The sequence below is a fragment of the Convolutriloba macropyga genome, chromosome 1, assembly GCF_964194025.1.
Source record: "Convolutriloba macropyga chromosome 1, txConMacr16.3, whole genome shotgun sequence".
In the NCBI taxonomy this organism is placed as follows: domain Eukaryota; kingdom Metazoa; phylum Xenacoelomorpha; order Acoela; family Convolutidae; genus Convolutriloba; species Convolutriloba macropyga.
Window position 1 is genome coordinate 57,012,653 of NC_134468.1, and position 25,069 is coordinate 57,037,721.

At 33.0% G+C, this 25,069-nt stretch overlaps 1 protein-coding gene across 3 annotated transcripts; it reads right to left on the reverse strand.

Moving 5' to 3' along the window:
• Positions 1–748: 748 nt before the first annotated feature.
• Positions 749–25,069, reverse strand: LOC142349920 (sulfotransferase 1A2-like). Of its 3 annotated transcripts, none has more exons than XM_075401790.1 (2): positions 24,534–25,069; positions 749–1,314 (listed from the first exon to the last, which is right to left on the reverse strand). In XM_075401790.1, exons 1-2 carry the CDS (start codon positions 25,019–25,021, stop codon positions 996–998), a joined length of 807 nt encoding a protein of 268 aa, XP_075257905.1. In that variant the 5' UTR covers positions 25,022–25,069; the 3' UTR covers positions 749–995. The 3 variants fall into 3 exon arrangements, with proteins under 3 accessions (XP_075257905.1, XP_075257897.1, XP_075257889.1); XM_075401782.1 differs by lacking the exon at positions 24,534–25,069 and adding an exon at positions 11,176–11,919; XM_075401774.1 differs by lacking the exon at positions 24,534–25,069 and adding an exon at positions 1,815–2,713.

Sequence of the window (25,069 nt, forward strand, 5' to 3'; positions counted from 1 at the left end):
GCAAATTTACCTGCAGTGTATCGCTATACAGAAGTATTGCCACGAAATTTTTTAGCTACAACTGGAATAAGTTGCGGCCATGAAGATATTTTTTTCGAAAAACCAGTACGCCGTTTGGTAATTGCAATGGCAACAAATCAAGCATACCTCAGAACTAATAGCACTAACCCTTTTCACTAACAGAAATTTAAATTGAGCCAAATTGTGGTTTATAGAAATGGTCAACCATTGTTGGAACTCCGGTCTCAACAATTTTCAGCCACCGCATTTACTTCAGGACTCTGGAAGCCTTGAATTTTCTTGACAAAGGTGCGCACGGCATAACTTTGGACAAATGTCCCGATCAGTTTGTTTTAGCTTTTGAGTTAACTTCAATGCAAGAGGCTTCTCATGTTTTCATTCATCCAGAACAATTTGACGCAGCATTGGCAGCCAATGTAGAAATGCTATTTCTGGGTGAAAGAAGCGCAACATTTTTTGTTAATTTTGAACGGAAGGTGACAAAAGAACTCAATTATCATCTACCCCACTGATGGATAGTGATGAAATACGTTATCTGTTGGGAAGATGTATTCATTTGAAATTTTTTAATGGTTTTTTTTCCTTGTCTTACCAAGCCATATATTAATTGAATTCATTTAGAGCAAAAGAAAAAAAGTAGTAATTGAAAATTTTTGCAAAGACAGCGTAATTATCCATCTTTCTAGCTTGAAACTCGGATTTCACAAGAAACGTAATTTATAAAATATTGGTGCAAGAACGGCATTTTTTTGTTCTTCAAAATAGACGATTAAAGGGATTGAAGTAATTATCATGCTGCAATAACGCTTGCTCAGCTTTGTTATCAGATGTAAAAACTGTTTGTCTGACTGCATACTGATGCGAAAAGCCATGTCAAGACGAACGTAAATATTCTTATCATTCAGTCACATAATTAATCGAGAATTCAGAGTAGTTTTACAGCAATTGAAGACAGTTGTCCCCTTCTGTAATTCTTAAATAAATTTCGCAACAATGTCATCGTCTCCGAAAGTCTCTCTAGTGAGTGCGTCAAATTTCTCCACATACTCTGGTGGGAATTCCGTTTTCCACCTATTAGCCTCCCCTTTGTTCACGACTCCCATGCCCTTGTAGTTCTTCTCTGTGTCCAGTCGCTCCCTCATTGACTCCACACTTGTCAGAGCCTGTAGTCTGTCAATTGTCTCTGACGTCATTGGAGACAGATTCAGAAAGGACTCCAGTCTTCTGATTTCCTTCGCAAAGTCCTCCTTCAGGTCCTCGTAGTGGATCATCAAGTTGGTGTCCGGGTTAGCCCTTAAACAATTTTAGTTAAAATTAGTCTGTGTAGATTGTGAAATATTCCTCGTAGTTGAAAGACCGAAATTGAATGCACTCCACAGCTGACCAGAGTGAGCACAGAGCGGATTTGGCATAGGAACACAGTAATGAACACAGCATTTTTGATATTTTCAGATATTGTTTCTAGTAACAAATATGATAAAGGACTGTATATTGGTACACCTGTATAGCTTGGCAAAGTTATTGAAAGCTCTCTTAAATCTCAGCTGCAGGACTTACAGTTTGAGTTTTAAATTAATTACAGTTTGTCTGCAATAAGGAGCTTTTAGTAGCTGGCTTATAGTTGAGTCAAAAATAGATAGCTCAAATAATGTGACATTTTCAGAATCTGGTGGAATAGAATTTTATTCAGCTGTTGTGACAGGACTGGACTGTCTTGAGGCGAATTGAGGATAGAACTGTCTTTGTGACTCTTTGGTTGATAGTTGCTCATTATCACAAAAGGCCTGGTTTACCTGCAAAAATCAAGCCAGGGTTTTGCCCACAACCACCAGCTACCATTTAGAACTTGACCTGCCAAACTTCTGTCCAGGAATTCTCCAAGTGTTGGACTGGCGAAATCCCTAATGAACGTATTTTTATGGTAAAACTCATGAAAACTCAACAACGCATCCTTTGGGCTTCTAAACACAACAACGTTCTTTCGCTTCAATGAGAATATCTCCTGTGGGGCTAAATTTGTCGGTTGGTGTGATTTGAGCAGCCTAGGCCTTCTGACCATCTGATTGGCCAAATCGCAGCCAGTTATTTCTCCTAATGTAATCTCCAAATATGCCGTTAGCTTATTCATCTCAAAGTTTTCATTGTTCTCCAAAACATCTAGTCCGTACAGCATGCCGATTAGAATATTTTGCACCCAAGTGGTTCCAGATCTAGGAAATGTGGAGACGTATATGTCATCGGAGAGTCCCTGAAAATTCTTAGTAGCTAGTACTGATTCTTTTGAGTAGGGTCCGTCGAACCAGACACCATCGTACACGAAGCTCTGTAGTTGCATAGTTATTCTCGCCTTCTCTGCTGATCGAAAGATGAGATGAGCTGGGATAGCAGTTGCTATTGTTAGAATAGTAGAGCAAAACTTGAGATGATCTTTAACCGATTTAAAGTTGAGTGCTGTGCTCAATTCTATAACTCAATTGAATGGTAGGTAAGATAATTGTAATACTTATTGAATGAAGTGTATAATACTTTCGATGAGCACTTGAAAATGCAGTGAAAGTTAGTTAGACAAGCGATATTGCAAAGAGAAGAAAGAAAATCAAGCTGATTATGATAATGTGAGTTGACTCAATAAAAAATTATCAATGAGTTAAAGAACGTGCTGAGTTTTGACCTCGCATAACCTTTAAAATTTAAAAACCCGGGCAAAAAATTGAACTCTGATTACCAAATTTAATTTTTTATCATGAGGAAAAACAGATAGATTTATTCAGGCAGACTGTTTGCCAATCCTACATTTTGGGCAACAGTATCTTCGTGCGTCTCTTTTGCAAATGAAACCATCGAAGATGCAAACGCCCCCTAAGATACTTGGAAGATTTCAAAACTGTTTCTCCCCCTTAAACAGTTTTCTTAGATAGAGACATTAAAATATATCGAGAGACAGTTAAACTGCTGAAGTTTCATGATAAGCATAGCTCGTACAACGCCTTAAAAAGTATTGAAACCAAAAAGACTTAAATATCATTTAATATTGCTACAAGACGCTTAATCAGTATATGGAAACAACAAATTTTCAACTCAATTTTTTATTTTCTCAAATCAAGCTCATATGGATTGGAAACCAAGTTCATAATTTTAGTAACTTACATTTTTGTTCCGACCCCACGTGTGGGGGGGAGGAACTATATACTCAAATGGGTTTTTTTGTTCAGTCAATTTTGGCCGATCGATATATTCATCGCAGAGAAATGTGAGTGGTATCATTAGAAAGCTGGTTTTTGATTTTCGTTTTTTTCGAAGAGTTATCGAGGATTGAAGTTTTGTGTGAACACGGGATATTTGTTCACTTTTAGTCTGATTTTTTTTCAAATTAAGACATTTTCTATAAAATAAGTTTTTTAAACTTAAATTTCCTGCCAAAAAATGAACCAATTTTGTGTTCCTAGTAGACTAAAGGCGATAAAAAAGACTAGTTCAGGTCTCATAGGGAGCTTCAATATCAAAAAAAAATTCGAAATCTATTTGAGAGCTTTTTTTTTTATAAAACTTTTCTACTTTTATTTGCTTTTTTCAATCACCTAGAGACAAGTCACTTTTCATATCGAGGTTCCGTTAATTAAAAACCTGCTTTACATTCAAATGAAGCCCAATGAGCAAAAAAATCGTTTTCAAGGAATTGCTCATGTTTTTTTAAATTCGACTCTGAGTTTTCGTCATTTTAAATGAAGCTTTGAATTTCTTTTTGAGGTTTTTCTAAATTTTTGGAGTCTTATAGCGTGGACTCATTGACTAACAGTGCAATATGTTCCGTAAAGAGATTTAAGCGAGCATATCTAGTGCTTTGAGTGGACAGCTAATGGCTGTTGAAACTTTAAAAGAAAATGTCGAAAAGTTTTTCGATCACTAACCAATCATAAACTTATTATCGTGAAAAGTAAGTTAGTCTATGTGATGACAGGATCCTTTTCTAGGCTACTGTAACCAAATTTGATCTATCTGGAGGTTTCATCTTCTAACTATTAGTAATGACTTCAATGACACAAGATTTCAAAAGGTTTTAAATTTTTTTTGGACATTTCCTTATCATTGGTTACTTTTGAAATCTTACAACATTATCCTAAAATTGACCAATCCGATTGGCTTAAAGGAGACGTTCAATGGATCCAAGATAATTTTTTAAGAGAAAAGCTTATGGTTTCAAATGGCTTAGACCTTTTCTTCTCGCACTTTTCTACTGAATTTTTGGTTGTTGCCTGTCTTTGTTGTTGTTTTCATAGTCATAAGACTTGTTGTGATGTCTTATTGATCACCTATGGATGACAAACATCCTTATTTTCCCGTTGAAGCATACTGGAGCGTACTTATTATCTTCCGTTGAAAATTATTGAATTTAATGGCTGTTAAGAATTTAAAAATAATTTTTCGAAAATGTTTTTGAACATTAACCAATCGTAAAGTTTTCGTGAAATGTTAGTCAGTCTCAATATTGACAGAATCCACTTGCTTTCTACTGAAACTAAAATAAATTCGTTGGCGGTTTTATCTTCTAACTAATGATTGTATGACTTCATTGACACAAGAATTCAAAATTTTTAAATTTTTTTTTGGATATTTGCTTGTTATTGGTTACTTTTGAACTTTTATCACATTATCCAAATATTATACCCATTATCCAAACATTATTCTAATCCCATTGGCTTGGAAAGGATATTCAATGGATAACAGATAAACTGTTCAGAGAAAAGCTAATGTTTTAAATGGCTTCGAAATTTTCTTCTCGCACTTTTCTACTGAGTTTTGGCTTCCGCCCGTTTTTATTGTTGTTTTCATTGTCTTAAGACTTATTGTGATCTCTTATTGATTATCTATGCATGACAAAAATTTTGTTCCTGCCATCGTGTTATTTCTTAGCGTAGTTTTGACCTACTTTAAAAAGCATTTGAGTTCAATGGCTGTTAATACTTTAAAAAAGTTTTTTCGAAAATTTCTTTGAACATTAACCGATCCTAAACTTTATTTCATGGACTGTTAGTCAGTCTTAGTTCTTACAGGTTTTCTTTTAATTTCTAGTGCCGTCAAGAATAATCTGGTTAGCGGTTTTATCTTCTATCTATTAGTTTTAAAACTTCAATGCCACTATTTTTCATATTTTTTTATTAAATTTTCGGGTACTTTTTCTTATTTTTGGATCCTTTTGAAATCTTATCACATTATCCTTATACTGATAGTTCTCAATCGTTTATCGTTTAGGGAAGACGTTCAACGGATCACATATAAAGTTTTCAGAGAAAAACCTATAATTTAAATTGCTTCAACACTTTCTTCTGGCACTTTTCTACTGAATTTTTGATTGTTGCCTGTCTTTGTTGTTGTTTTCATATTCTTAAGACTTATTGTGATCTCTTATTGATTATCTATGCATGACAAATTTTTTTTTCCTGCCATCGTGTTATTTCTTAGCGTAGTTTTTGACATACTTTAAAAAGCATTTGAGTCAATGGCTGTTAATACTTTAAAAAAGTTTTTTCGAAATTTTTTTTGAACATTAACCGATCCTAAATTTTTTTCGTGGACTGTTAGTCAGTCTTAGTCGTCAATAATTTGTTGTACGGCCTTATTGTCAAAAACCGAATGGCAAACAAACTTGTTGTCCCATGGAGGCATTGTTCAGTGTGTTTAGTGGATTCCGTTGAAAGCTAATGAAATTAGTGGCGTTTATACTTCGAGTTTTCTCAAAAATTTCGTCAATTTGTAACTTATTTTCATCAATGAGAGGTCACATCCATTTATTCCAAAAAAATAACATATGTACTGATATTATTTTTCACCGATGCTTTGTTGGACAATATGCGTTTTCACAAATGTTTTTTGAGTGGTCATTTTTTGCGCTTCTTCTCTTCTTTCAGAACAATCGCTTGGTAACGGATCCCAATGGTTTACAAATGTGGCCCAAATAAACTCATTTAATCTCCCAGTATAATTACTGCAGGCTGAATTAGTAAAAATAAGAATTGAATTAAAAATACATAATATTCAGATATTAGCTAAGGGTTTTAATGGTATCAACAGTTTGTTTTCGCAAATCGTTTCTAATTCTTTTAGGTTTTTCTTTAGTTCGCTTCTAAGGCTTAGACTACCTAAAAACAACGCCTTTTGGTTTTGTAGTAACTTTTTAGTAATTTATCATGGATTATTTAGTTAAAAGCTAATGATTTTTAAGACTTTTGAAATTTCTTGGTTTAAAAAATGTTGATTAAGTTTTGAATTTCGCCTCATTTATCGTTCTCTTTCTTGACTTGTACCATAGTCTCATTGAGAAAACTTTCCATCCGCTGTATAGTTAGGAAAAATTATATTTGAGTAGTTAAGCTTTTATCTGACTGCATTTTGACGTTGTTACTATGTGCTTTTAAATTTAGATGTTCAGTTTTTGCCGTGAAACTTTTGTTTTTGCTAATTTTTTGGTTGGTTTTTTATCTCTTAGTCTTTTTAAGGTCAGATCTCATTGGCGCTGTAATAAGGCATGGCATTATGTAATTCAATTAGTAGATAGGTTGTGTAACGATTGTTTTAAACTCAAACATCTGTTTTTGTTATTTCTTCATTTGGTTGACAATTAAGTCAAAAAATGCAGATGAGCTCGGGTCGGAACATCATGTGCGAACGCACATTAACGAGCCGCCTTGTCAGATTGATATTCAATTGTTGAGAAAATTGTGGAAAGGAAGTCCAAACAGGCTTTTAGGCTACGAAAAGAATTTAATGAGCGTTTGAAAAAAGACAAGCAGTTATTTATAGAAAACTCTAAAAGTTATTAATCTGTTATTAATGATGCCGAAAAACATTACCAGGCATAATCAAGAGCAAAAAATTCTACAAAAGATGGCAATCAATGCATGAAGACTGCAAAATAAGTGCTGATAAAATCATGAAAAGTTGCTGCTCTTTTCCTACAATTTGTCAATATGCAGTCATTGCATTCAAAAATTTCTAGCTGATTTTACTTCAACGAAAACATAATATTTAATGAAGTAATGCGATCGAAAAATGAATCCATTTCTTTCGATCACATAGCGCCATCGTTACTCAAAGCTTCAGCAGCCATCAACATTAACTCTTGGTTTAAAGAATTCTTGTGCGACGTCAGCAGAAAAACACAAATTTTGCAGGAAAGCTAACATTAGGAGCTACAGACCCATTGCAATGGTGACAGCTTCCCAAATGTATTCCAAAGAGTAGACTCTAAACAGTTTAAGCACATTTACAAAGCTTTTAGGGGAACATTATGGTTTCACATCAGGGTTTCCAACTGTTACTTTTTCGATATTGCGATCGTTTTTAACAGATTTTGGAGTCTGATTCAGTACCAGTATCCGTTTGTTTACTTTTTGCAACCCATTGACACGATCAATTGCACCTTATTTTTAAAAATTCACCACGTATAATTTCAACAAAAAATTTTTATGTGCTCAATACATTACAAATAGACAGCAGAAATAAAAATCCTCAACTGTTTTTTAATGTTTGCTCCAATTTGTCCCATTTTTTAACTTCCTGAATATCGTTTGAGTGTTTTTTGAATGCATGTGATACGCCAACGTTAGGAAAAGTCAATGAGTCAGTGGAACTCCTATGGGACGTACAAAGCGCAGTTCATTGACGGAAAAAAATTCTCAGTTCCAATGGGATAATTTTCTCGTGCACAATTTCTTATATAAAAACAACTGAACTTCCGGTGCTTGACTGGAACGCAAATGGTACTTTTATTAAACATAAAAGTACATTAGCAGACTTTAGATAATTTTTGTTTCGGAAAATTCTGGGGCTGCGATAAAATTGACGATAAAATTTAAGGATCCAAGAAGATGAACCCAATAAGAAGATTGATGCCGAGATCCACAAATTTGTCTAAAGAGCAAATTGGCAAAACCTGTTTTGACATAACTTCAACAGTTTTGGCACATGATCATTAGTTAGAAACGTTTAGAAAGGCCTCAAATGTTGTTCATGAAGTGAGTTCTTAGAAATAAAGAGAACACTGAATACATTGAAAAACGTTTAGTTCACCGTTTCTTACACGTAATAAATTCATTTAAGAATAAATAAAGTGCAACCTGATAACGCTAAACAAAATTATGTCAGGAGTAACTACTATGTTTGCCGCAGATCATCGGACAATATCACCGGGACCTTTTTCAGATAGATCAAATGGAAGGATATAGAACTGCAAAATTTATGCAATAACTGTGTTTGGAAGACCCCTCCTTTCATTAAGTAGCACAATACAATATTTTTGTGATCGGAATCGAACCATCAGCCTTGATATTAATCGTATTTACGCGTCACATTATTCAAAAGGGAAATTTGAGGTTAATTGGAATTCAAAGCCAGGAGAAGATTTAAGTACAGATTTTATCCCCCGGTACGGAATGTGTTCGAAGATGACTTCTTTTGTTGAGCAGTTTTTCTCTTTATAGGAGACTACCAAGATATTCGTAATCATCCTTGGTTAAATTCATTTTTACTCTTATTGTTTACTCACCACTTGGCAGAAATTCAGTCTTTCAAATCAAAAGGTCCATACATAATAGTTCACGTGCTTGTAACGCAATAAGCAAAAAATATTATGAGACAAGGGAAAAAAGAGCATGGCTCGTGATTGAACAAAAGAGAGGTTTAACAAAAATTGAGTTTGCCCTGATTTAGTTTTTTATTCATGGAGTAAAATGTTTTTCTTTTTAACAAAGTTTAAACATAAATTAATCACAATTAAAGTTTTGCTAGATGAACTTCAAGATGTTTAAAACTTTAAGGTCAGCTCTCAAAACTCCTCTCCCTTATTTAATGTTTTTTTTTTCAGATCGAGATTCTGTGTTTTGTCTCAACCTTACATCAGAGTTCTATTTTTAGCCTTTTTGGCTTTAGTTGTTTTGCTTTTTGGCAGAACATTAGTCAATCTGGTAATATATTTTGTAGTGCAGGATTTATTCATAATAAAATAGTTGTTGTCTGATGAAAGTTTTTCATCGTCTTAATTACTTTCTTTATAGAATAAATCCAGAAACTCTTTTTGGCAAACAAAAATGGCTTTTTAAACTACATCTTGATGTTCCACTAGTAGAGAAAAACAATTGCAAATCGGATCACAAAGTGCGTGAACATTATTTTGAAGTTGACTGATAATTATCTAAAAATAATCGGAGAATTAAAAAGTTTTTAATTATTGAGCTAGGGTCGACATATAAAGACTTCGGGTCGAACTTACTCGTATTATCGACCATGTAACTCCTTAGGGTAAAGTAATCCCCCCACACCCACCATCCCCAACCTGGGTTGCATAGCCAAAATGATTTTGGAACACTTAGGTGCACTTTCAATGGAATGCAGTAACAACCTTCTTTTTAGTAACAGCTATATGGAGCCATGAAGTTTAGGCACTGGCTTGAAAATTGACTACCCAAAACCTTGCTCTAAATTAGATTTACAAAATTTTGCGACTGCATGAATTAAAGCTAATCATTACGGGCGTTTACCATTACCAAACTTTTGAGTAAATTTAATTTACCAGATTCTACTTTTTCTTTTATTAATACATTCTGCGTGTGAAACATACTTACAAACTTCGCGGATAAAAAGGCGGTGCTCTATATGGAAATTGCAGTCAGTGTTTTTAACTTTTAAACTGTAAGTTGAGACGTGAAAACCGATTTTCACCGCAAAATATGTTTGACGGAAGCGCGTTCCGCGAAGAATTGTACGGCAGATTATTTGCAGTATAATCCCTCTTTTTTGTAATCTTAGAACATTAAATCGTAAAATTTCACGGCCAAAAGGATTAAAAGGATTAAAATGTTGTGAAATGTCCTTACAGCAGAACGTAACTACTTCACATTTATTTGATCCTATTTTTCATTTTAAGGCTTTCAATGCGTTGTGGATTGCCTTGTATAATTACTGAGAATTGTTTACCCGGGATGCTGTGATACGAAACACAAAATTTGAGGCAAATTTGATGCATCGTTTTTTGAAAGTTCCATGACAATATAGCCGCAAAAATATATATTCTAAACTATTTCCTATATAACTTAACCATATTACTGGTAGCATTGTAATTTTCTAAAGAAAACGTGTGTAATTTTTGAGTAAACTTGTGTGAATTCCTCTATGAAAATGGCCTATATGGAAATTGCAGTCAGTGTTTTCAACTTTTAAATTAAGTTGAGACGTGAAAACTGATTTTCACTGCAAAATATGTTTGACGGAAGCGCGTTCCGCGAAGAATTGTACGGCAGATTATTTTCAGTATAATCCCTCTTTTTTTGTAATCTTAGAACATTAAATCGTAAAATTTCACGGCCAAAAGGATTAAAAGGATTAAAATGTTGTGAAATGTCCTTACAGCAGAACGTAACTACTTCACATCTATTTGATCCTATTTTTCATTTTAAGGCTTTCAATGCGTTGTGGATTGCCTTGTATAATGACTGAAAATTGTTTACCCGGGATGCTGTGATACGAAACACAAAATTTGAGGCAAATTTGATGCATCGTTTTTTGAAAGTTCCCTGACAATATAGCCGCAAAAATATATATTCTAACCTATTTCCTATATAACTTAACCATATTACTGGTAGCATTGTAATTTTTTAAAGAAAACTTGTGTAATTTTTGAGTAAATTTGTGTGACTTCCTCTATGAAAATGGCCTATATGGAAATTGCAGTCAGTGTTTTCAACTTTTAAACTAAGTTGAGACGTGAAAACTGATTTTCACTGCAAAATATGTTTTACGGAAGCGCGTTCCGCGAAGAATTGTACGGCAGATTATTTGCAGTATAATCCCTCTTTTTTTGTAATCTTAGAACATTAAATCGTAAAATTTCACGGCAAAAAGGATTGAAAGGATTAAAATCTTGTGAAATGTCCTTACAGCAGAAGGTAACTACTTCACATTTATTTGATCCTATTTTTCATTTTAAGGCTTTTAATTGCTTTGTGGCAACCACTTTGGCAAAATTTAAGCATTCAACGGAAATCGGCACCTGAAGGCGCAAGCCACTTTTTCTGTAAGTTATTTTTCGGTACTGGTAGACGCTCGTATTGATGTCTTTTTGTTTTGAACAGGTTTCCTTTGCTCATTGGTTTGAAATCTCACCGGCAATAGTCCACCCAATCCTTAGTCCACTTCCACCAACTACCACTTAACACGTCACCAATCATGCTTCTATCCAAGAAATCACTCAACTCTGCGCTTGCTTGGTCTCTCAGCCACATATTGTTATGATAAAACTCGTGATAACTTAACAGAACAGCCTTGGGGTTCCTTAGCACTACGATGTTCCTCCTTTTCATTGAGAAAATTTCACAAGGAGCTAAATTTGTGGGTTGATGCGTTTTTAGCAACCTTGGTCTTCGTGTCATCTCATTGGCCAATTCGCATCCACTCTTATTGCCGAATGCGGCCTCCAAATATGGAGATAATTTGCCCATCTCAAATTCTTGAGTGTTTTCTAGAATGTCAATTCCGTATACCGCACCAATGAGAATGTTTTGAACCCAGTGGGTTCCCGATCTAGCGTATGTGGAGATGAATACGTCATCAGGTAGACTTTGAAAGTTTTTTGTTGCCTCTATTGTTTTGTGTGTATAAGCTGGACCATCGAAGCGGATCCCTTCGTACGTAAATGTAGGCATTATCAAATAATTGTGAATTATTGTAGTAAATTTTGTCTAGAATAATATGTTTTATTTTTCAATGCTTGAATCTCAGAAACTGCAGAATAGACCATAGTTAAGTGAAAAGAAGTACAAGGTCAAAGAACTTAAAATCAGGCGAGCAGTTTGATTTGCGTTAATTATTGTTTAATTTTATACACGAACTATTCTCGATAATCTTTGTTGTAACGTGCGAGAGCTTTCTTTCAGGCATAACATGCTGGCTGAGCAAAATTATTACTTCTATCTTAATATTTGTAGCATTCGGAGTTGTAATGTGGTTTTTATCACCTTACAAAAACTGACTAGAAATTAAAACCCAACAATTGCTTTCAAAGGAAGTTTCACTTTGAGGAAAAGTCCCACATTTTCCAATGAAACCCAAGAAATGAACTCTGATTACTAATTTCTGTTCAGAAAAAAACGCGAAAAAAGCTTAAGGATTCAAGCAAAAACTTACCTCTGATTAAATTTTTATAGATTTTACATATTGGTATAGCTATAGTTTGTTCAGCAATAAAATTACAAGCAATTGTTGTTTCCGCGCTGCAGAAACTGCTTTGTTGTCGCTCTTTTGGGAAAAGAAAAACTGATTATTAATTTATGTTCAATTTTGGGGTTGAAAATCAATTTTTTGTAGCCCAGAAAAAAACTTACAGGAAGTGATCTGCTATGGTCTGATAAATTTAGAAAACCTATATTCATAGTACTGTTGGATACTAAGACCAACAACCTTTAAAAGAACATTGCTATGTGTAACGGCTGCTCTCTCAGTTATAATAAGAAAAGCTTGACACCACCCAGTCAGTCCGATCCGTTCCAAATATGTCTGGATATTTTGCTTTTGCAGTTCGATTTTGTAACTATATCCGCTCAGTTGAATTTTTGATCAAATAACAGATACGGGACGCAGTAACAAATAATTTAGTGCTCAATAAGTTACAAGGCAAGACACATTACCAACTGAGAGAATATTTAAAATACAGGACAGACTAACGCGTTATTTACTTCTCACAACAGTTTATGTTTGCAATAGTTTTGCTGAGTTATAAGAGGAAAGCCATTGTCCGTGGCAGCAGCTGTTGAGTGCTTGTTGTTTTGCTGTTTTAAATGTCTGCCGATATCAATCTTTTTGGTTGTAATTGTTGTGAGAAGGTTTTTAAGACTGTTCTAATTCAAATCATATGAAAAACTGAGTTAAAGAAAAAGACTATGATTTAAAAAAGGAAAGAATCCTCTCCACTTTATTTCATGCAGTTATTTTTATTGTTTCGATTTTTGGATCTTTTCTGTTTGTGCCCCCAGCTGAGCGTGCGCATATTATTTGCAATTCCCCGACGCACATGCGCTATTTAACATAAAGATTTACTATTTAATGGCACGTGATCTGTAATTGTGGGTGCATAACGTGCTGGGGGGCACAAACGGAAAAACATCCAGAATTTATTATGAAACGTTTTTTATTTTGTTGTAAGCAAAATATTTTTGCAGATTTTCTGGAATTGCTGCCCATTTTTCATGTAGATATACTGTAGTTTCGAAAGGTTTTTTCGTGCGTTTTTTTAACCAGTTGCCTATCTTATTATATAGCTACAGACTAAATAAAGGTTCCGACCCAGCTTACTGCGCGAGGAAGTATTTACTCAAATGCGTTTTTTTTGTTCAATAAATTTTGGCCGATCGATATATTCTTCGTAGTCGATATGGAATTGAAAAAAAATTTTCCAATTTTCGTTTTTCAGGGAGGTAACGAAGTTAAAAGATTTGTGATTAATAGACGGTTTTCGGTTGTTTTTATTCACATTTTCCCGAGTTTTTGAATTTTTAAGTTTAGTTTTTAAGTTTTAATTTTTTTGAGTTTTCAAATTTTTGTCAATTTTGCGAATAAATGTTAGAATTGTTTTGAAAAAAGTGTTGTTGAAAAAGTGTCTAATCAAAAAACAATGTTGATGAATTTTTTAAGTCTAATTCTTGCTCAATTGTTTGCAAATTGATTAAAAAATCAGCCTTTTTTAATCGAAAATTGAAATAAATAAGCTGCTTTAGTCAATTTGCTTAAATTTCCATGAAGCGAACCTCTGAAAATTGCTGACACTTTTTTCTACAACTCAAGAGTGTGCTAATTTATCTCTCAGATGCCTTTGAAAGTTTTCTGGAATTGAATTTTTGCCAGTTTTTAGCTAATATATCTCAATAATTATAGAAATAGCATCATTTTTGTTGATATTTGAACTTTTTGCCAAGTCATCTGTATCGATTAAGCCGGGACTCTGTGCATGTTCCTAATAAGCGAATACTGATAACAAGGTTAGTTTTGGTCTTATCGTGGAATTCCGAAGGCTTGGTTTGAAATCAGTGGCTATCTTTTTTTTGCTAAAAAAATTATCGGTCTTTGTTATGTTCATTACAGAACAGAACAGTTCATATTCACTATTTCTTGATCGAATTGGTTTGTAAACAATCGCCTTTCATGAACAATTTTTTAAAATTTTTTGTTGAAAAATTTTTGTTGCTATGACTCTTAAGCTTTTTTCATTTCAAAATAAACAAGGGATTAGAGAGCTTTGCCACTATTTTTTTAATTTGTTTTTTGCTCAACTTGCAGCTTAATTTCGGAAAAAGCAGGATGTATCTTCTGCCTTATTGAATTTTCATCTCTTTAGCGGCTGTACGCTTTATGAAAATGTTTTCTGGCTTCAAAACTACTCAGTTCACAAAAACTTTTTGGTTTCATCACTTTATTTAAATAATGATAGGGCAATTATCACTTTTTCGTTTTCTGAAATAAGGTACGAGTAAATTCATAGTTTTTAAGAAATATATTTTGCTTTTAACGGCTTCGACGCCATTTTCTTGATGCAATTTTCTTTCAGGATTTTGAAGCAATTTATTTCAGTTTTGTCTTTAACTCCCTTTTTTTTGCAGTCGTATGAGAATTTCTCAACAATAAGAGGTTTCAAAGGTCTAGACTCTTGTTACTCTGCGAAATATGAGTTTATTTTCTGTTTTTTTTTAGCTGATGGGTTTCGTGAATTTAAAGATAACTCGTAACTAGTCTCTTTGATCAAAGGTCGCATGTCAAAATTTTGCCTCCAAAGGAGGCAATTGGAGACATCTGTTTTTTAAGTGAAATGATTATAGTTTTAATGGCTTGGAGAACAGTTATTCGCAAAGAAAAAAATGAGTTTGTCTGTTTTTGAATTTCTTTTCTCAAACATATGAAAAATTCTGCTTTGTGGCAGGCCTCAATGGCTTCCGTGGGGGGTTAAACAAACAAGTTTGTATATTTCAATTTACGCTGGTAGATTTTCATGACTCTGAAGTTGTTTGTTTTAGAGAAAAGATATATATATATATATATATATATATATATATATATAATATATATGTATTATAGTTTTGAATCTTTTGTTTTTTTTTGTCTTTTTGTTACCCAGTTTTAATAAATACAAATCCGATTTTGGCAATGCGGAAGGGCGCTTTTGAATAAGGCTGTTTTCTGTTACTAATTTATGTATTTAAAGGCTTCGACGCGGGTTTCTGCCTGAAAAAGAATTTAAAAAATTGTCTGTTTTAGTTTCTTTTTGTGGACGGCTAAAATATTTTGATCGGTGACAGATCTCAAATGTTTCCGTTGCAGGAATGAAGAATTTTTTAGATAATCGAAATTGATAGCTGATGTGAAACCAAATGAATGATTTTATTGAATTCAATATGGCCTTAATGGCTTCGAAACTCATTTTTAGGAAAAAAATTCATTTTCTTGTTTGTCTTTATTTGAGGTTCTTTTTGAAAACGTATAACAATTTATGATCACATGTGGTCTCAATGGTTTCGTGTAGGGGAAAAAATAAGCCTATTTTCTTTACTTCAATGATGATTTAATCATTTTCATTGTCTTCAAACTAATTGTTTTCGAAAAATGCAAAACGCTGTTAATAACTTTGCTCTTTTCCTGTATAATTGTTGCCTAGTCTCAATAAGGGGCGGGGGTCACATATCAGTCTATTGGCGTTCCAAAAACAAGCAACCAAGCATATTTCATTGTTAGGGAATCGATCATGATTTTAACGGCTTCGACACCGTTTTCTTGCGAGACTGACTTGAATAAAAAATCTTAATTATGACATGTCACATTGTTCTATCTTATGGAGTTATAATTGATCGTTTTAAAAATTTATTTATTGATTTAAGTTCATATCTATGTGAGTAAAATTTTGGACCAATTGCTTTAAAAAATTGAGGGTAATTTTATGTCAACAGTTATTGTTGTTTTTTGTCTGTTTGTTACTGAGTCTCCTTAAAGGCTTTTGGTTCCAATTCTTATCCAGTGAGAAATAGTAAACGAAATACTTTCATGGCTTTCATGACTGAAAAAAAATTTTTCAAGAAGTGTGAACGATTTTTAAAATTTTTTCATCTTCTATTCTTTTTGCCTATCTCTTACCATAGTCTCAAATTTTTGCCTCCAAGGGAGACGCAATTGAAGATATCTGTTTTTTAAGTGAAATAATTATTGTTTTAATAGGTTCGACAACGGTTATTCTGAAAAAATTAAATTGTATTTTGATTTTTGTCTGCATTTGAAGTTTTTTCTCAGATTTATGAGAAATTCTGCTTTTTGGCAGGCCTCATGGCCTCTGTTTATAAATAAATAAACATTTTTTTATATTTCAATTTACAGCTGATATTTTTTCATGACTTTAAAATTATTTGTTTTTGAATAAAGGAATATAATTTTTAGTTTTGAATCTTTTGTTTTTTTTAATCTTTTTGTTACACAGTTTTAATAAATACAAGTCCGGTTTTGGCAATGAGGAAGGGCGCGTTTGAATAAGGCTATCTTCTCATTACTAATTTATGTATTTAAAGGCTATGACATCGTTTTCTGCCAGAAAAATATTTAGAAAAATCTGTCTGTTTGTGTTTCTTTTTGTAGGCGTCTAAAATATTTTGGTTAATGACAGATCCCAATAACTTCCTTTGAGGAATGAAGGCCTACTTAAAATATCTGAATTGATAGCTGATGTGAAACCAAATGAATAATTTAGTTGAATTCAATGTCTTTAATGGCTTCGAAACTGCTTTTTCGGAAAAAAATAAAGATTTTTTTGTCTTTATTTGACATTCTTTTATGAACGTAGGACATTTTAGGATCACATGAGGTCTCAATGGTTTCGTGTAGGGGAAAAATAAACGTATTATCTTTACTTCAACGTCTAGCAAGTCATTTTCAATACCTGTAAACTAATTGTTTTCAAAAAATGCAAAATTCTGTTAATAACTTTGCCTTTTTCCTGTCCAATTAATACCTAGTCTCGATAACGGGGGGTCACGTATCACTTTTTTGGCGTTCCAAAAACAAGCAACCAAGCATCTTTCATTCTTAGGGAATCGATCATGGTTTTAACGGCTCCGACACCGTTTTCTTGCAAAATTGACTTGGATGAAAAATCTTAATTATGACTAGTCACAAGTTTCTATCTTATGGAGTTATAAACGATCGTATTAAAAAATTAAATTATGATTGAATTTTAAATCTATGCGGAGAAAACTTTGGATCAATTGCTTTAAAAAAATATGAGGCAAATTTTTTTGTAAGCTGTTTTTGTTGTTTTGTGTCTACTGGTTACTGCGTCTCCGTAAAGACTTTTGCTTCCAATTTTGATCCATTAAAAATAGTGAACGAAATAATTTAATGGGTTTCATGACATTAAATATAACTTTTTCAAGAAGTGTGAACTATTTTTAAATTTCTTTCATCTTCTGTTCTTTTTGCCTCTCTCTTACCTAGTCTCATTGATCACTGGTCGCTTGTAAAATTTTTGCTTCCAAAGGAAACAATTTGAGATATTTGTTTTTTAATTGAAATAATTATGGTTTTAATAGCTTCGACAATGGTTAGTCTCAAAGCAAAAATTAAATTTATTTTGAGCTTTTCTGTATTTTTGAGTTTAATTTTTCAAATTTATGAGAAATTCTGCTTTGTGGCAGGCCACAATGGCTTCCGTGGGGGATTAAACAAACAAGTTTATAATTTTTAGTTTATAGCTTCGAAATTATTTGTTATTGAATAAAGATATATATTTTTTAGTTCTGAATCTTTTGTATTCTTTTGATTTTTGTTACCCTGTTTTAATAAATATAGGCAAATTTTGGCAGTGAAAAGAGACCCGTTTGAATCAGGCTATTTTTTTAATTCTAAACTATGTGTTTAGGGGTTCGACACGGTTTCTTGCTCCGATTTTTCTGTTTTATAAAAGTTGTCCGTTTAAGCTTCTTTTTGAAAACATACAAAAAACTTTGTTTAGTGACAGATTTCAAAGGCTTCCGTTGGAGGAAGGAAGAAGTTTTATTAATAAATTGAATTGATAGCCGCTGTGAACAAAAATGAATGATTTAATTGAATTCAATAAGGTTTCATTGTCTTCGAGACTCTTTTTTTGGAAAAAGTTAGGTATTTTTTGTTCGTCTTTATTTGACGTTCTTTTTGCCTTTGTAGGACTTTTTATGAGCACATAAGGTCTCAAAAGTTTCGTGTAGGGGAACAATTGAACTTTATTTCTTTACTTCAATATTTATCTAATCATTTTCATTACCTTTAAACTAATTATTTTTAAAAAAAGGCAAAACGCTGTTAATAATTTTGCTCTTTTCATTTCTACTTGTTACCTAGTCTCATTAACGGGTGGTCACATATAATTTTATTGGCGTTCCAAAAACGAGCAACCAAGCATCTTTCATTCTTAGTGAAACGATCAGGGTTTTAATGGCTTGGACGACGTTTTTTCGCGAAGTTGACTTGAATGTAAAATCTTAATAATGACAGGTCACAATGTCCTATCTTATGGAGTTATAAATTATTGTATTACAAAATTATTTAATGATTTATGTTCATATCTATATGGGTAAAATTTTGGATCAATTGCTTTAAAAAAATAACAGGGTAATTTTTATGATAGCCGCTTTTGTTTTTTTTGTCTACTTTAACGAGTCTCCTTATGGACTTTTGGTTCCGATTGTTTTCTAGTGAAGAACAATGAACTAGATAATTTGTTTAGCTTAGGTTTTTTTTGCTGCTATTTAGACTTTGTTATTAAGTTTTTCTACAGATAGACATCAATTTTTGGGTGTTATTAATGTTTGCTGTTCTTAATTAGTTTTATTAAGTGTCTTGTTTCATATTATTTTTAATGGAAATTCTCCTCGGCCTTCTAAAGCGGAAGTTTTTAAGTCAACTTAGTGAGTTGATTCGGACGCAGTTTTTTTTATTCATACACCAATTTTGGTCAAAAATACATTAATTTTCAAAACTTTTTCTGTTCCATTCTCATTTTATTGGCGTTCCAAAAACGAGCAACCAAGCATCATTCATTCTTAGGGAATCGATCTTGGCTTTAACGGCTTCGACACCGTTTTCTCGCAAAATTGACTTGAATGAAAAATGTTAATTATGACAGGTCACAATGTTCTATCTTAGAAAGTTATAAACGATCGTATTAAAAAATTAAATAATGATTTAATTTCATATCTATGCGGGTAAAACTTTGGATCAATTGCTTTAAAAAATAAGAGGCTAATGTTTTTGTAAGCTGTTTTTGTTGTTTTTTGTCTGTTTGTTACTGAGTCTCCCTAAAGGCTTTTAGTTCCAATTCTTATCCAGTGAAAAAAATTGAACGAAATAATTTTTATGGGTTGATGACATTAAACATAACTTTTTCAAGAAGTGTGAACTATTTTTAATATTCTTTCATCTTCCGTTCTTTTTGCCTATCTCTTACCTAGTCTCATTGATCACTGGTCGGTTGTCAAATTTTTGCTTCCAAAGGAGACAATTGGATATATCTGTTTTTTAATTGAAATAATTATGGTTTTAAAAGCTTCGACAACGGTTAGTCTCAAAGCAAAAAATGAAATTTTTTTGAGTTTTTCTGTATTTGAATTTATTTTTTCTGATAGATTTTCATAACTTTGAAATTATTTGTTTTTGAATAAAGATATATATATATATATATATATATATATATATATATATATTAGTTTTGAATCTTTTGTTTTCTTTTGATTTTTATTACCCAGTTTTGATAAATATAGGTCACATTTTGGCAATGAAGAGAGACGCGTTTGAATCAGGCTATTTTTTTATTACTAAACTATGTGTTTAGGGGCTCGACACGGTTTCTTGCTTCGATTTTTCTTTTGTTTTTTTAGAATTTGTGCGTTTAAGCTTCTTTTTGTAAACATATAAAGAATTTTGTATAGTGACAGATTTCAAAGGCTTCCGTTGGAGGAAGGAAGTATTTTTTAAATAAATTGAATTGATAGCTGCTGTGAACTTAAATGAATGATTTAATTGAATTCAATATGGTTTTGATGTCTTCGAGACTCTTTTTCTTGGAAAAAAATAGTTATTTTTTTGTTTGTCTTTATTTGACGTTCTTTTTGCCATTGTAGGACATTTTATGAGCACATAAGGTCTCAAAAGAATTTTTTAACTAATCACGCAACTCATTGTGAGATCGGTTAAGCATTGAAAATAAAGTGGAAAACAAAATGTGATTGATGTTTGTTACATTAAATCAGTTTAACATGCCTACTACCCTTTTGAGAGAACCACGCAAATTTAGTGTTGGAAAATTGTGACTGTAGAGGAAGATTAGGTATTTTTTCCTTTTTCACATGCGACTGAAAAAATCATGAACTACCCTTATGGACAAACGTTTTTAGCCTCCCTACAGAGCACGTCACAGCGAAGTATACATTCATCGAAAAATGATATAGGTCGCCAATTTGTTACTTTCAAAAACTGAAGATCTTGAGGATCGTTCGCTATGATTTAGACCCATAGCACCTCTGATCAGATCATTTTGTAAAGATTTAAACCTGCTTTTTGCTGCTATCCAAATTTCCTCAAATCAATTTATTTCAGACAAAGACATCTTGAATTAAGTCAATATGAATTAACTCAAAATACTGTGCAATGTGTTTGTGGTCAAAACCATCTCTGATCAGAATAAGTTCCAGACTATGCCTCTGACCAGATCATATTTTAGTACATGTTCAAGGTTCTTGACTCTCATTTGATGCATGCAGTTCTGGTATCGAGTTTTCAGCATGAGTTAACTATTCGAAGGTTTCCAACTATTAAAAAAATACTTCGTTGACTACAAAAGCATAAATCTTTTGAGTTGGCGTCATCCTGTAAAAATACTTGAAAAACCAACTTCATTTTTGCGTGGCATTTGTTCCCACCATTGTCCAGTTTTTGGCCTTCTATTAGATTTTGGAGCAATTGATAATCATACCAAGTTCTAGACTTCGCCATTTAGTTGGACAATTCTCCAGATGCTGGCCTCTTGTCGGACCCTTGTGCGTCTTTTTTTCTGAATATTTGGTCGTCTAGCTAGGAACGAAGCTCTGAAGATATTATGGTACAGCAACGTGTTTAATATTTACTACTGAAATTCGATCTTACTATGCCCTGCTCCAGAAAATGACAAGTTTAAACCTTGGAAATTATTGTTATATTAGGTTTCTAACGTGGGCAATCTTTGGTATATTCAGTATGAAACATAGGAAATAATTCTTATATTCAGTTTCAAAGCAGATGAAATCGAAAGAAAACAACCAACAAGGAGGCTCGGTAATGTGTGTTTGCACTTAATGTTCCAACCCTGCTCAAACACGTCTTCAACTTAATTATCCATCAAATGCAGCAGATAGAAAGTTTTCAAAAAATCACAAAATTGTTCGAAAATAATTGGTAGATCCATTTATAAAAACCGGTTAAGCTCAAACAAATATACAGCGAAAATAAAAACTCGCTAGCGGCCCGATGATACATGCCATTAAATGGAGTCGAAGGCAAGACAAGCAGCAAAATCAAATAAAATGCAACCAGCATTACTCAAGACAAAAACCTAATATCTATTTTCTTAAAAAAAGCTTTATCAAAAAGTCAAAACAGCATCCGAAAAGGCTAAACTAAATGACTTGCATTTCACTAGAAAAAATTTTGGACACGCCTTTATTGAAAATATTTAAAAAGCAGACCAAAAACAAAAAGGGCAAATTTGAAAAAATACACTTATATGCTTTGAAAACTATTGAGTTCAAAGTCATGAAAACCATTAGTTGTCGACTGAACTCTTTGAACGGGTTTATTTAAACCTTTTTTCACAAAACCTCAGAGACCTGTCCTTATCCAGATTGTCTAATGACTACGTAAAGAACAAATACAGTCAAAAACCAAAAAGTCGATAAACTGTGTCGAAGCCTATAAAGTCATAATCTACTCTTTAAATGCGTTGAGTAGAATTATTTCAGCCTTCCTTTAACGCCCTTAATGTGACGTCTTACTTGTCATTAAGATGAAAGTCGCACACGACAGCACAAGAAAAAACTGAAGAAACGAAAAATCTCCAAAATTAAAAAAAATATATTCTAAAACACGTTGTATCCACGCCAAAAACCAAGATTTAATGCTAAAACAGCAATGAAGGCCAACCTTCAATTCACGTGGAAGAGAATGAGTCTTCTTTTGCTGCCGAGATTCCGCTGAAAGGTGGCAGAAAAGAGATTAAAGTGGCGAATCTCGAACGAAAATTTACCTTCTTTGGAGAACAAAAAAACCTTTTTTTTTTTAAAAAAAACTATAAGTCATAAGGTGCCAAAATGGTCACTTGTAAATTCTTAATTAAATAACTGTAGTTTGTTCAGAAAATCAAGTGGACACGTTATTTATCTGATTAAGTCAGGAGACTACAAAATAAACTTCCCAAACAATTGAAAAGCAAACGGTGTTGAAGCGAGGAAAAACATAGGTTTCCTCTTTAAATTATCATGTATGTTCATTAGCCTTTGTCTGGACGTCAATTTGAGCTGTAAATTTTTGAGTTTTGATTTGAAATCATTTTGGTCTTTAACTAACAAAAGAAAACCAAAAAGGCGAAAAAATTGTAGTGGAACAGCGCCCGGTTGTAATTCGATTTTAATTTGAGTTATTAAATTCCAAAATAGACTAAAATTAGTCTAGCTATTACTGTTGCTCCATTAAAAAGAATTTTTTTTCAAATACTACCAAACTTGTTCTTTTGACTAAAAAAGTAAATATCAAAAATATAAGATGATTTTTGGATGATTACGGAGATATACTATCGAAGACCCTTAAGCATCAATTAAAAGCATCGTATGCTTTCTTTGTTAGCTTTTATTATGCCGAATTAGACATTTGACGAATTGGAGTCCCTGCTGGCAAAACTCAAAAGTTCTTTAGTAGTTTTTCAAAAAAACTTCATCGGAGCCATAAGAACAATCGTATCATTGGTTCTCGTTTTAACATAAAGACACACACACACACACAAACACACACACACACATACAGAGAGAGAGAGAGAGAAGAGAGAGAGAGAGAGAGAGAGAGAGAGAGAGAGAGAGAGAGGATGAGAAAGAGATAGAGAGAAAATTTTTTAGACTTTTTTGTTTTAATTTAAATCAGATTTACATGCCATTAAGATAAAAAAAAATGCAAATTTTTTATCGAAAAAAAGACTGAAAGTAAACTCCGAATCCTTTTTCTTTGCGAAAATCAACAAGGAGACCAAAGCTGACCATGTTATTTGCACGGTTGTTGAAAAACGCAGTTTTTCCTAAACACCATACTAATTTTTGGCAAACTAAAATCTTAATGAATGAAGAAAAAATGATGCATCTCTTTCTAATTACCGATTTGAAATAGCGAAAGAGCGCTCAAATGATAGGTCTGGGACACTTTCTTAGGAAGCTCCGGAATACTTTCCCTAGCTAAAAATTATTCTTCTCTGATTAAACGAGGGAGTGTGTAAGATTTTTTTATGTCTCTATTACGGGTCAAACTGGACAAAAAAGTACGAATAAGCATATTTGATGCCGTTTTTCTTGAAAAATGGTAATTTTTCAAATTTATAGCAGAAACTTCAATTTGAAACAAGTTGTCAACCCTCTTTTATCTTTATAGGTAAAACCAATGAGAATATTGTTAACAATATAACCATAATTTTAGTAAGAAAATGATCAAAATGTACGAAAAACGTGAACAATACAACTGAGGTTAGGTATGCTAAAATTTTAATCCTCCGTTACTCCTTCGAAGGAACGAATTTCAAAAGAACCTTATTCTTAAATTTTATATTCGAGAAGCTTTCCGATGATATCACTCACAGTTTTGTACAATGACTATATCGATCGGTGAAAATTGACTGAACAGAAAAAACTCAATTGAGAATATATTTCCTCCCCCAATAATATGGGTCGGAATAATAAACCTTGTCTCTGTTTTCTTATAATCTCGTAAAAATTCCGTAAAATTGAATCAATGAATTGAATGTCCATCAAAGTTTAACTTATTTGTTGCATTTTTAGTTTTGAGGCAAACAATAAACTCATATTTGCTCAACTACTTTTGTCAATGAATTGCAAAAACAAATCAAATACTTTTCCACAATCAATGAAAATGTTTTGTTTTCCAGCGAGAAGTAGGTTTTAATTTTCTTCCATTAGAGTGATAATTCCATTAGAGTCACCTTGTTGACTAAAATGTAACAACTTTTTCGTATCCCAAATGTTTGTCTGAAAAAAAAATATTTTTCACGTTTCAAATCAAGCAAACCGTGAATTCCTACGTTCAAAAATTTATCTTTTTTGTGGATTTGTTTTGTTCTAAATTAGGGTAATACTGGTCCAGGCGTTGAACTGATCATGAAAAAAGCAACATAGAGTTTTGGCGGATTTGAAAAGTTTTGGAGGATTATTCGATCCTACCTGCCGTACAGAATCCAGTGTTTGTGCCAGTCCCACCAGTTTCCATAATTTAAGCGGCCCTTTAAGAACCTGTCTAAGAAATGTTCCAGGTTTGGGCTTTGATGTTTTCTCAGATTAGGACCCAATTGATACAGTTTGTAGTAACTAAGGGCCGCGTCTTTTGGGTCTCGGAAGACAAGAACATTTTTTCGCCCTCTGGAGAATATTTCAGTGGGTGCTATATGAACCGGTAAATGATGTTTCAGTAATCGTTGTCTTTTCGATGACCTATCAGCTAATTCACATCCTGTAACTCCATTCAAAACAAGCTCCAAGTAAGGGGAGAGGAGATTAATGTCAAAAGTTTGAGCATCGGTCAACACATCAACACCATATACAAGACCAATGAGGATGTTTTGAGTCCAGTTCGAACCAGATCTAGGATAAGCTGTTACATAGATATCATCCGGTCTACGCTGGAAGTTTTTGGTAGCTAGGACAGATTGCATTGTATATCCACCCTCAAACAGAATTCCTTCGACTGAAAACGGCTCAAA